Genomic DNA, 13,618 nt, shown 5'->3' with positions numbered 1-13,618 from the left:
ACGTAACATTGTTATGCCACATGAGCCCTGCAGCCAATCGCTGATCGCCAACAGGCTGCTGTCACACCTCCCCAGAACATCAGAGGATCATCCGAATTGGAGCAGGGCTCTGTTTGGGTTCAGGGCTCACGAGGCCTAACATTGTTATGTGGTCCTCTGAGGACCCAGTGCTCACTTCTCTGGAGTGGCACCAGTGCAGGAGGCGAGTGCATGTTCATTTTATTTTGCATTGGTGATTGTATTATTTAAAGGGAATCTGTCACCAGGTTTTTGATACCTAATACGGTAATATGTCAGTTATTAGGCTGCTTGCTGCATTGAAACAGTGCACCCCAACAAAATCCTTTAGTTGTAACTCCACAGCTCTTGGCAACCATGCAGAAATTTCACCACGGATGCCATAGCAATACAACTTGGCACAGGATCTGGAGCCATATGGCAGAAACGTATACTATACCTGCATTTCAGGGTGTTATTTTGGCTGTAATATCCCAAAAATTTTAAATTCAATACAGACTCTAAAACGTGTTTTTATTACAGGTCTTTGAATCCAGTCTAATAAACACAATTATTTGGGGCATATTTGTCAAAACTGTCTAATACTTAGACACAGCAAACTTAGACTAGACAGTCTGAATTTACGTTCACACGTCGGTACTTTTGGTATAAGGGCTGTCAGTGAAAAAAACTGATTTCACATGGACAGCATTAATGTTATTCATTAGGGCTGTTTACATGATTTTCTTCATACGGCCGCCGGCTTTCAGTTATGGGAGTGTGCACACAGCGGCTACAGTCACTGCTCACTGCATTGCTCACTGTCAATCAAAATGCCGGGGAGGTGGGCATGCTTTCACTCACCACTTACATTATAGAAAGCAATGCTTTGAGTGATGACTGTTGCCACTCTGTGCACGCCACCATGACTGAAAGCCGGCATTTTCTGGGAGGAAATAAGATCATTTTCTCCAGGTAGCCGCACTTTCAGTAAGGCAGCCGGGCAGCGTTGTAACACTATTAACCTGCAGATAGTTGGCCTTTTCTAGGGTGACAGGTTCCCTCTAATGCATTTATCTATTTAATTTCTCTTCTGATTTGCCATTGGTTGTAAGTTATTAATATATTCAATACTTTACTGTCTCTTGATAACAATGATGTCACCATTTTTTTTTACTATGGCTCTCGAGGGAGAACGTTAACGTTTCTTTCAACGTTTCAGTTGCTTGTCTAGGAAATATCACCCGTGTCTAAATGCCGCTTGGAGACAGGCTGCCAAAACAACGCTCACATTTCAGTGACATTTGCTATCTGTCAGTAGCCAGATTACACAAAATCAGAGATCATGTGAGAAATGTGGATATAATCAGGATTCAGGTCAGATGTAAGCAAGTTAATGCTGATTAAATAAAGTCTATGCTCAAAAATCTGCAATTATAGAAACATATCATTTTCCTTATTTAACCAATATCTACATTCAAATTCTTTGTTTTGATTATGGGACATAATAATGCATTGGGATGTCACCCTCGGGATGGGTAATGCAAACTGCCCCAGTAATTACAGTAGATGTATCGGTCTGGTATAATATTGCTGAAGAATAAAGCAGGGGAAATAGTGTTACATTAGATTCTAATGAATGGACAATTTATGCTCACACACAAGTCTGCCAGAGGAGATTTTATGCAGCAGTTCATGATGCCATATTCTCTATCTGATCATAGGGGTAGGTGTTGCCCATTTGGGACAATCCTTTTACACAGAGGATAGCACAGTACATATATTTGTAGTGAGGCTGGAGGTCACAGGTTCCTGGATGGCCATGGCAATGAAGGGTCTTGCAATAGACCCCATGTCTGCATATTTGCCCACATTTCTGGGCTCATTTATGTCACCCAAGATGTCTCCACCGCTCCCAGTAAAGCCCCACGTCTGCTCCAATGCCTATATTAGAGCGTGGTTTACATAAATCCCCCCGTCCCCCTTATAGGCCACGGCAGGGGCTAATAGGATGCCTAACAATATACATTGCACTACATAAGTAGTGTTGTGTATTCGGTAAGCAATCAAAAGCTTGCATGTTGAAATCTTCATATGAAGCTAAAAAATATTGTATTAAAAGCTCAATAATTGTAAGTAAATCTCTTGTGTTTCTCTTACAAAGTGCTAAATGTAATTGGTATCGCTACATCTGGAATAACCCAAACTTTAGAATTACTACATATTTATCCCTAATTGAGAACTCCAGGTAAAGTCTAAAACCTAACCCAACATCTATAACAAAAAAAATAAAAATAAACAATATCCAAAATGTTGCAACTCTAAAATGCAAAAACATAATGGTGGAATTGCTGTTTCTTTTTTTCCATACCAACCCAAATAAGTAAATAAAAGTTATTCAACAATAATATAGACTGTGAAACACTACAACTATTCCTGTCCAACAATGATTTTGATCTGCAACTTTCACATGGCTACATTCTAGAGGGTAAACGCTGGTAGAGTAATAGGCCTGCTGTATATACAATGTTGTGGTTTGGGAACAAATTAGAAATCCCACTAAGAGGAAACTCAAAATTACTAAACACTCCATGCGGTTTTAGTTTGTACCTGGTATGGAAGTTTTGAATGTTCACATTACGGTAGGGGGCTGTCTTCCGCTGACACCATAAGAGTAGTCCTTCTTTTGCGGAAGTTTCTAGAACATAAATGCATATTATTTATAATCAAAAAGCACCAAAAAATGATTTAGAGGTTTCATATGGAAGGGTATTACTAGCAATCAATGAATCTTTATACATACAAAACATGAATGCAATTTATCAGAGGCATCTCTGCTTTCTCTTGCAATAAAAGGTAGCAGCAGTCACCAACACCCATCCTGGGCCGACCTTGCGATGAACCATGTCCTGTGCTATCTCTCTTATTAAGGCTTCCCCATATGGTGTACTGTCATATGTACAAATTTAAATACCATATATTACCTAAATAAGAGAGTGGTCTGTGTTCACACGGTAATAAACTGTGTTATTTCCAGCTTTACAGACGAACGATAACACCATAGAAATGATAAGAATAATAGGCCTCAGTTACCACAACTGTCTACAAAGAAAACTGTTCCTGATAGCAACCAATCACAGCTCATTTTTCATCTTTTAAACAGCTCTGGGACAGCGTGGTGAGTTTTGAGTGGCGAGTTTTGTGTTTCGACTTTTATGTGGCGAGGTTGGTGTATGTGTGGTGAAATGTGTGCTGAGGGTGGTATATGTGTTGAAGCACGTGGTAGTGTGTGGCGCATTTTGTGTGCGTTCATATCCCTGTGTGTGGTGAGTATCCCATGTCAGGGCCCCACCTTAGCAACTGTACGGTATATACTGTTTGGCGCCATCGCTCTCATTCTTTAAGTCCCCCTTGTTCACATCTGGCAGCTGTCAATTTGCCTCCAACACTTTTCCTTTCATTTTTTCCCCATTATGTAGATAGGGGCAAAATTGTTTGGTGAATTGGAACACGCGGAGTTAAAATTTTGCCTCACAACATAGCCTATGACGCTCTCGGGGTCCAGACGTGTGACTGTGTCAAATTTCGTGGCTGTAGCTGCGACGGTGCGGATGCCAATCCTGGACATACACACATACATACATACACACATAGATGTGTTTTCTAAAATGTGTTTGATAATGCTTTTTTGGTAACATAATAACATAGTTTTGAAGGCTGAAGGAAGACCTTATGCCCATCTAGTTCAGCCTATTTTTAGTGGAGCTGTTCTGCATTGTTGATCCTGGGGAAGGCAAAAAACCCACAGAGTAGAAAACAATTTTCTCCATAGGGAAAAAAATTCCTTCCCCTAAGCTGGGTCAACCATCTACCTATAATATTATGTTATTTGTAACCTTCTATACTGTTTCTCACAAGAAAAGCATCCATTCCTTTCTTAAATTCATTCAGTGAGTTGGCCATCACCAGTTCCTCAGGAAGAGAATTCCAGAGCCTCATTTCATATCACTAACGATCTATAGTATATTAATAAAGAAATCTTGCAGTTTTCACACTGACTACTAGATCTGCTTCTTATTGGGGATATGAACATTAGTATTAGCAGCAGTAGACTCATTTAGACCCTATGTCTTGTATAGAAGCCTTGTAAGCTGAGCCATAAGGGCAAAGGGTATTGGGTAGGGATGGGGTTTGGGCGAGTTGTGAAATTTCCTATTGTGATTGGTGAATCCTGTGTGATCTACTGTTTATAGCGGTGTTACTTTTAATGATAAAATTGTAATCTTGTCTGTAAATGAGACAGATGAAAATTCTGTAAAAATTAGGCTGTGGGAGTCTCTAGTATCTAGGCCATGCACACTAGATGGCTGTCAGCTGATCAATGCTTCAGCCTATCATTTGACCAATTGCCATCTCAGCCGGCTCTCCCCAACACAGGAGCGCTCGTTCGGCCGAGTGCTCCTGTGTACGGTATGAGTGTCAGTCGGCGGCTTATCTCCAGTGGAATAATGCTATCGGCAATCTGAAATCAGACATGCCTGATTGACATCTCAGTCGGCCGGTGCCCCCCATACACATTACACTCGTCAATATTGGCGGGTTTGGACCACGTTAGTCCATTGTGTATGGGGGCTTTAAGAATTGGCATCCAGCGTGAAAATTAAAAGATGTGTCTTTTTTTTTTCTTTTTTTCATATACTCAGTGTTATGAAAAATAAAATAAAATGCTAAAAATTACATATTTAACTTAGAAACGTGATTAAAATAGTTATTTTTCTGATGACAAATTCCCTTAAAGTAGTAATATAAAATACCACCATTCAGTGCCTAAATAATAGCAACAGTACTCAGAGATGTATATATCAATTAATCTAATAATGGTGTTCTACAATGTCTATATAATATTTTTATATAGACACACCACTTCACACTTTCCTAAGCTCAGCCCTAATTCACCAAGGTATATCCTACAGTTAAAAAAGTAACTGCAAAGTGAATGCATATTTTTGTACATCACAGAATATATATACCGGTACATTGTAGGTGGAAAGTGCATTATACTATGTGATAGATGTAAAACTCCAAAGTAAAACTGGATATAATTTAAATAAAGAGATTCTGAAAAGGACAATAATAAAACATGCAATAAATATGTAAATGCTTTAGAAAACTGGAGCATTCAAGTTGAGTTTTATAGAACAGGATAGCAAATATACTGTATATTTCTTTAATTCTACAACTATATGAGCATGTTGTGCTGGAAAGAAATGTGACATTTTCCATACATATATATATCAAATTGTCCTTCAACTGTAGAATGGGTGATATATAATTAGAATTGGATGCATCTAATACTGTAGAATAAACGAAAAAGAAATAAAAGAAATCACTTTACTAACAGCAAGAGAGAGAGAAAAAATTAAAAACAAATGACTTACCTTCTACGGAAATGTCCTGAATAGCAAAACGAAGAATGATTGTCCAGATCATACCAAGTGTCATTTTCACATTTCCATCAACAATTTCTAGAAAATAAACAAAAAGATATAGAATGGAGGTCTACAAATCAGTGTTCATGGGCACATTCAATCATATGGTCCTCGATCAGCAGGGAAAGACTAAGGGTGATTACTAAAACCAAGGTGAAGTCTCCTAAGTCAATATCCAGCTCTATCTGTAGATCATTTTTGATCATGTGATTAATATGTTTGAAAAAAGCACATGTTCATCAAGTTCAACTGAGGAATGAATAAAGGGAACGGGTATAGATACAACCATAAAGCATGAATCAATCTAACTAAAACAGCAAAGTTAACTGGAATATGAAAAGAAACTTGGTGTTATTTAGAGTGATAGTGCCAGTCGATAACCTCAATGGCTTCTCTGTAAATTGGAAACCTGTACGAAATCTGGAGGATACCTCTGGCAGGGGTCAATGGGTTGGAGCAGCACTGATGTTCATCGAGGAATCCATGCTACAGAGTTGTGCCTGGATTGACGCAACAGCCTTTGGTGGGAAAAACTAACACAACTTTTAACTTTTCGTGGTGATGTGGTAATTCAGCACCTGTGTGATATAATCACTCGATCTTCCACTCCAGACTCTTCTTATCCAAGAATTAGTGTAATATAAACCTACCTGACCTTCCAGACCTCAGGATAGGTACAACTTTGGAAATAACTAACTGGTGAATGAGCAAGTCAAATTACCTCTTGGTCATTCTTTTGTTTCAAGAATGTTACTCACCTGTCCTGGCTGGGATTTGCTTCCATCCCTTAGCGCTGATTCCTTTTCTGCAAGTAAGCGCCTGGTTACTGTGGTAACCCAGAAAAGACCCTTAAAATGATCACCCAAGGCCTCAAAGAGTTATGCTGTCATGATGGTGCATCATGGACCCACTGCGCCACAGACCAGGGAGTGCCTGAAGGGGCTTAACTAAGCGACCACCTGGGTTTTCACTAGCACCCAGGATGGTGTGGTCAGACTGGAGCCACAGGTGGACGCCAAGTGTCAGATACTGATACTGCGGCAGTTAACCGCAAGGGTCAGCACAACAGACACAGACTCATAGTCCAAGGCGGGACCAGATTCTGTTGAATATTAGAGTTGGTTCAAATGAGACAGGCTTTCAAGCACATGTACTGGATCAGGTACCGCCGGGGCGATTTCAGGTTCAGATATTGTCAGAGCGGTTCCACGTTCAGTCACCGCCTGAGCATTTTCAAGTTCAGGTACCGCAGATGAGCTTTCAGGTTTGAGGTAGACATTTAGACTAGGCTGGCATAGGTACATAGGACAAGTACTAGTACAGGTTAAACTGGATGGGGACAGGGACCTGACAAAGTGATAGCAGCTTGCAGAGTAACTAAACACAATTGATACTCAGTCACCTCCCAAGAGGTAGAGGTGCCTTAAGTAGTAAGTGCCTCTCAGCTATTGACTGGGGACACATTAGGAGTGTGTGAGACTCTTTAAGAGTCAGGGAGCATTCTGTCAGGGGACCTGCAAGGCATGCACAGAAGCTGAAGCAGGGGACGCGGCTGTGCAGCCTCTGTGGTGAGTAAGTCGATGTGCCTGCCAAACGGGAGTAGCAGAGACATGTAGGGATGCCAGCATTACACATGTGCTGTCTGGATATTTGGAAAGCATAGCATACAGCTAATACATGTATTGGAGAAGTTTGCTTCATTATCCTCTTCTCGAAACTTTCCAATCATTTTTCAGCAAACTCAAGCCTACTATTCAACTATCTGCAACTACTTTCTAGCTCTGACCTGTAAATCCTGGTACTCTTGCACTCCCAACTGTCCTGCAACAGATACCTGATAATGCTGCAACAGGGGCTTAGTAACAAATTATTCTCTGCTAATACTTATGCTTTATCTGTTGCAATAGTGTGTAGCCTTCTCTGCAAGCAAATATCCAGTTTTCCTATACATCACTACACTCTTGCAGTTATCAAATTGTCTGCTAGTTGCATATGTCTCTGGGATTAACCATTTGTCTGCTGCAAATCCCACCATGACTATACATCAAATGTTTCCATGCATATCTGCACATGTCCAGTTTCCTTTGGAGTTTTCTGCTCCACCTGCCTGTCTGCTGTCTTGTATACCCCACTGTCCAAGTCCTTGCTGATCCATGTGCAAGACTGGCTCTGCTACACCACCACCTTTGACCTGTACTGCTCACCCTGATCTGCAACTTAGAAAATCCACCTCACTACAAAAAAAAGGTAAGCTAGCAACTTCTGAAACATTTCTTACTAATTGTAAGGTAAAATTATTTTTGTAACTATTAACACATTTTCCAGAGAGCTATAATTAAGCATCCAGATCTCTCATGGCCCCCTATGAGATCACTTGTGAATGAAATAAATTAAAAAATATCTTCCACCAATGTCACGCTATAGTCTATTCGGGCATTACGTACAGCATGAGTATGTGAAACCTATGCCCCAGACATATACAGCAGCATGTCTGAGCAGATTAAGATTATGTCTAAACCAGGGGTCTCCAAACTGTGGCTTCAGGATCCTCATGTAGCTCTCGGATCCATGATGTGTGGATTCTGGATGTCTGTCAGCTTCGTGCACTAGCACCAAGTCAAGCAAACAGCAATGAAGGGAAAGTCTCCAAGTGGTGACGTTTGTGATTAGCCCTGCACAGAAGAGCAGATCTGGATGCACATACACCTGTGCAGGGTAAGGGGACAAGGATAAAAATGGTAAGCTGGTAATAGGATGATACTGCCACTTAGAGGGTTGCTTAAAACTGGATGCATTTGTGTTGTGAAAGTGATGTGAGAATACTGAATGAGGGTAAAGTTGAAACCAGTGGAGGAAAGTATACTGCCTATAAGGAAAGGGGGCACAAGTTCTCTGGGTGCTTTTGGCTGTTATAACGGTAAAGGGGAACTATGTGACATTATAGGGACTGGGGATGGGGGTGAGAGCTGGACATGGCTCTCAACTCTTCATATGTAAAACAGGTTTCTGAGCTCCACAAATACATATTATGCAGTGCCTAAAATAATTTTGCAAACTTTAAAATAAATTGGAGAAAAAAAAGTTGGACATATGATTACTGTCAGAATTTCTCAGCTGCCACCTGTGCTCCTGTGGCGCCCATGATGCTCAGTCGCCACAGAGGTACTGCACCTTCTCCTAAGGTGTGGTGCCCCACCATCCAGGTAAGTTGGGGGCTCCTGACCACGCTCCAACACTCGCACCCCACAAAATAGAGTAGTTCAGCAAAACCACATTGCGGCTCCTTGCTTAGAGAGAAGCAGAGCACCTTTGGTAGTTCCCTGCTTGGAACACTAAACGTGCTGGGAGGTGGGTGGAGTTGAGAATACATAAAAGAGCGGGATGGTTTAGGATTACAGGTCAGTCAGATGGGGAGTTTGAGAGAGAGGAAGCCACTTGGAGAGGAGTGGGGATCCCTGGAAGAGGGATGGAGGAAGGAGTGCTGCAGCTGCCTCATTGACCTGAGCCAGCTGGCACGAGAAAGGAAAGAAGGAGAAGGACATTGAACTGAAGCCTGAGCTTCCATAGGAGAGAAAGACAAGTATGGAAAGTAGGAGTAAAAGGGAACATAGAGGACGTGGGTAAGAGAAGAACCCTGCCTAGAAGTTCTAAGCGCAAGGCCAGGGCCCGGTCCCCTAGGTTGTATGGACACTAATGGTTCTGCAGCAGACAGTGGAGTAGTTGGCTGTAAATGCACTACTCCCATCGAAGACTTGAGGGCACAACAGCAACACGGATAGAGAGCCGGGACTTAGGAGTAGAGAGTCCCTGAAGCAGGCTACAGCTGTCTGCCGTGCAAGTAGAGTTCTTGGGAACATCTGTCAGGAGGAACTCCAGTGTAACTCAGTACTAGGAGATCTTCACACTTAAAAGCGCTATAGAGGAGACGTTCAGAAAAGGCACATAAGTTGGCGGAGTGTGGAAGGGAGCATTCCATCTTGCCTGGAGGTTGAATGAGTCCCTGACCCGGAGGACACGGCACAGAAGCGGGCACTACAGACTGTGAGTAAAGCTTTGGAACTACATGCCCTGGTGTCCTCCATTCCTTCCTGCATCCGTCCGCCTGGCACTGCTACATCCCCTGCGCCAAACACTACACCATCTAAGTGTCTCTTCACCTATCCTGCCCTAGGACAACAGCCCTGCCTGTGGAGGGCTATAACATCATTGCTGCACTACACCATCTGTCCCAGAGGATCTGTCTGCAGCGTCGGCTTGACAGCTTCCTTGCCGAACACCACAGCTGGCGTCACGAACTATTCATCTATCTACATTCCACCATTCACAACTTCCCCTATTACTTGGGCGCCCAGGGCCACGGTCCGGGTCACCGCTGCTGTGACACATCCCGCTGATACCGGCCCGGTACCGAGTACCCCACAGCCCTAGGAGGGCGACCCACTCCAGTGTGACAAGTAGCCCACAGTGGCAGCAAGTCAGGTTTTATGTCTGCATCATCCAAATGCTGAGATGATTTCCTCCACAGTCATGTTTTGTACTTAGGGATATAATGTTGAAAGGCAACCCTTAGACAAGGGAACATATGATATACGATAAAATGATTTGCATTTCTTTGCTTTGTTGGGTAGCTGTTTAAAATATAGTGAAATTACCTTCTGCTCCGATTGAAACCAATTTTACTCCTTTGCTGGAAATGAAGTCCAGAGCTTTGTTGACATTGGCAATCTTATGGAAACGCATTTTGCCTCTGTCTGGCTTTGGCAGTCTCTCTCCTGTGGGAACAAAGTAAGACGGGATTGGGATTTGTAACGAAACTTTGCTAACGACGACACAGTATTACACACACCTAGTTATGTTATACCATCCGGGCCATTCTAACAATAATGAAAACTTTGTTCGGTATAGTTAAAGCTTGCCCATAATATAAATTGTCCTGAGTTTTCGCCTTTTAATTTGTTGCTGTGTCTGAGCCAGTGGATAGATGAAGACTAGCTGTTATGATGTCTTCAATACACAGAGACATGAGAGATTCCTGTTCCTCTGTTGTTATATAACATATGTTCAGGGGCAGCAGCAAACTGGAGGACATTTAGCACTACTGAGTAGTGTAGCTGTGAATCCAGCCTTGGTTTTCCTGTATTCTCTTACAATCTGCTCCTTCCCCATCCACTTTCCACAGAATTCAATAGGCAACTGTAATCTGATCTCTCAGTGAGCTGACATTTCATTTTGTTTTTGAGTGGGATGGATTTTAGCAGTTTTTCAGATTAAATTATAAGTTCAGAGGAAAGATAAAAAGGGGCTCATATGTAGAAAAGTTATAAGCAGATTTACATGTTACAAAGTTTTCCATGTTTGTTTGTACAATTGATGCAATGTTTGTCCAGCCTTCAGGAAACATTTAAGTACCGTAATATTGAACAAAATATTTGGCAACCATATTTTTAACAGTTCTATGTAGCATTCAATCATCTGCAGATTTCAGTTGTCAAAATTTGCAAAGGAACTACATGGATGCTTTGTCTAACCTAGAAGTACACAACTTGTAGCCCACAAAGCTATTCTGCACTGTCCCTAACAATCTAGACACAGAAATATTTGCTTGAGGTGGATGCAAATTTGCATTTTCCATATGTATTTCCGTGTCAGAGAAAAAAGGAATGGCGTAAACGTCATTTTCATGGATAAGAAAGTATGTATGGTGTACTATTTCCCATCTCTTGCTCCCATGTATATCAGGACAATGAGGTATATCAGTTGAAGAGGTGCTGGCTATGCATGGGCCTATCTCTCTCTGTTGACTTTTATGGAAGTTAAGAAATGATAGGCTGTTACTGAAAAAATTCATTATCTACAAAGGAGAGAGACACATTTAGTACAGTCTACTCTTCTCTGAAGTTCTGACTAGGGGAGAAGGAGACCACTGTTCTTCAGATTGGTTGGACCCCTGTAGATGGCAGTGGAATCTAACAGACATTTACGGTGTTTTATTCTTGTTTATGAGGGTGATTCAGTATGATAATGGACCATGAAAGATTGGACATCCCTGGTCTAAACGATCCAGTGTGTCATATACTTCCTAGAATGTGTTGCCTCGCAGTGACGATTAAGCCAGGAGTGTGAGCTATGTCATAAATAAATTGTCAAAACTAAGATTTCTGGGGGGCTAAATTAGAAAGCAAACATACTGAAATGAAAGGGCACTGACCTGAGATGACTTCGAGTAGGAGCATTAATTTCAGTCCATTTCTGAAATCCTCTTCAATGTTCTCGATCTCTGTCCCGGCTTTTCGCAAATGTGAATTACACCAAGCGGTAAATGTCTGTACAAACATAAAAAACAAACAATATTGTAATCTACTTCACAAACAAAAATAGAATTTATGAATGTTGATCTGTCCCTTATTGTGGAGGGAGCAAGAGTACATGAGACCACATTGTGTGGTCAAACGTGTCCATGTCTGGCTCTGTTCGTTTGCATGAGTAATCATACATCTCTAAGATATAATAAATGGAAAGTTTGTGGTCAGTATCCGCACTGCAAAGTAATGAAGAAACATCAAATGCCTGTATTATTGTTTCCTGAAGTCCATCTTGACAGCACCATCGAGGTTGCCCTTCTATTCTTATATGGACAGGAAATACACGAGAGGTTAAAAGATCCCTCCCATCCACACTCACCAGTGATTTTCCAAGTACCACACCAGGATGGATGCAAATGTTATTTATTGAAATTCTGCACAAGTTGATCGTTACAAATGCAAAATTCAATGGAGGGAATTACCACTGCTGTCAGGATGGACTCCTGGAAACAATATTACCAGTAGGTCTAATCCCCGTTTTCAAGGATGTCCCTCCTGACAGCACCATGGAGAATACCAAAGTAAGACATCTCTAGGGTGGGACTGTAACATCCCTGCCGGCATCACTGCATGGCTTCCCATCTCCCATCTTACTCACCACTCCAGGCCATGCTGTGAGTTTGATCCTCTGCTGGCTCCTTGCTGTGAACCTCATGTCCTTGCTTGCTGCATACTTCCTGGCTGTATGCTTGGGGCGGCGGCCCCGGCACTTCCTGAGTCTTATAGTGACAGTGTGCACCTTCCTAATGTGTCCCCAGCCAATTGCCAAGAGGCATCAGGTACTTAAGGCATCCCCACCCAGAGGGGGAAGCCTGAGCAACAAACTCTTTCAGTCTGTCTTGGCTACTGATTTGCCAGGTCCTGTCCTGCTATTTCTCTTGTTCCACCTCCCAGGGGGCTGCATACCCTGGCCTGTACCTGTATCCTGTGTCTCTTGTTTTCTGCCTCCATGAGGGCTGCATACTCAGGCCAGAATCCTTGTCCTGTACTTGTTCCCGTGTCCGTCCTTGTCTGTACAAAGTCCGTTTCTTGTATCTGTTAGTATCCGTACCCTGCTGTGTCTATCCTTGTGTCTTCACATCTTGCTCAATGATCCTGGACCTGTACCTGTCTCTATCTGGTTGTCGCTGCACAACGATAGTTTCCCTGGTGTTCACTTGTACTTCACTGCAAGTACTTGTGTTTTGCGGTTCTGCTCTGCTCTTTGCACTGCACCTTGCAGTTCTGCTCTGCTCTTCGCTCTGCACCTTATGGTGCTGCTCTGCTCTTTGCTCTCCACCTTGCAGTTCTTTTCTGCTCTTCGCTCTGCACCTGGTGGTTCTGCTCTGCTCTCCACACTCTGCGACTTTGCTCTGCTCCCACTCCGTATCCTGTGTATCTTTGTCCTCCCAGTCTGAACTGGTTCCTAACAGTTCCTGTCCATCCAGTCTGAACCGGTTCTTACCTGCACGCTCATCCTATTCGTACCTGTCTGTGTTATTGCCCTAACCGTTACGGTTCTGATTCTTACAGTATGAGCTGCACCCGCCAGAGTGCCAGCCGTGTCGGGCCTGCCTTCTTGAGTGCCAGCCGTGCCCACCTACCTGCCCGAGTGCCAGCCATGCCTGCCTTCCTGCCCGAGTGCCAGCCATGCCTGTCTGTACTTGCCTGCACCTGTCATTAGTGTTCTGTCCCCAATGGAATCAACTGCTACAGCTAAACACCGCCCTGGAGTGGTACCTGGCAGCTATCTGCCGCACAAGCCTGACCTCACCATCAGAGGCTCCAGTG

At 42.7% G+C, this 13,618-nt stretch overlaps 1 protein-coding gene across 1 annotated transcript in view; it reads right to left on the bottom strand.

The window, feature by feature from the left end:
• The window catches only part of ACTN2 (actinin alpha 2), a 158,875-nt gene that overhangs the window by 102,861 nt on the left and 42,396 nt on the right, over positions 1-13,618 (bottom strand). The window contains exons 2-5 of the mRNA XM_073557505.1: positions 11,695-11,809; positions 10,139-10,258; positions 5,436-5,522; positions 2,608-2,695 (exon numbers count right to left, since the gene is read on the bottom strand). Coding sequence (XP_073413606.1) covers positions 2,608-2,695; positions 5,436-5,522; positions 10,139-10,258; positions 11,695-11,809 — 410 coding nt within the window. The remainder of the gene's footprint in view (positions 1-2,607; positions 2,696-5,435; positions 5,523-10,138; positions 10,259-11,694; positions 11,810-13,618) is intronic.

Source organism: Dendrobates tinctorius, unplaced genomic scaffold (assembly GCF_039654945.1).
Source record: "Dendrobates tinctorius isolate UK_male_01 unplaced genomic scaffold, ASM3965494v1 ptg000250l, whole genome shotgun sequence".
In the NCBI taxonomy this organism is placed as follows: domain Eukaryota; kingdom Metazoa; phylum Chordata; class Amphibia; order Anura; family Dendrobatidae; genus Dendrobates; species Dendrobates tinctorius.
This window is presented reverse-complemented; position numbering and strand designations above follow the sequence as displayed.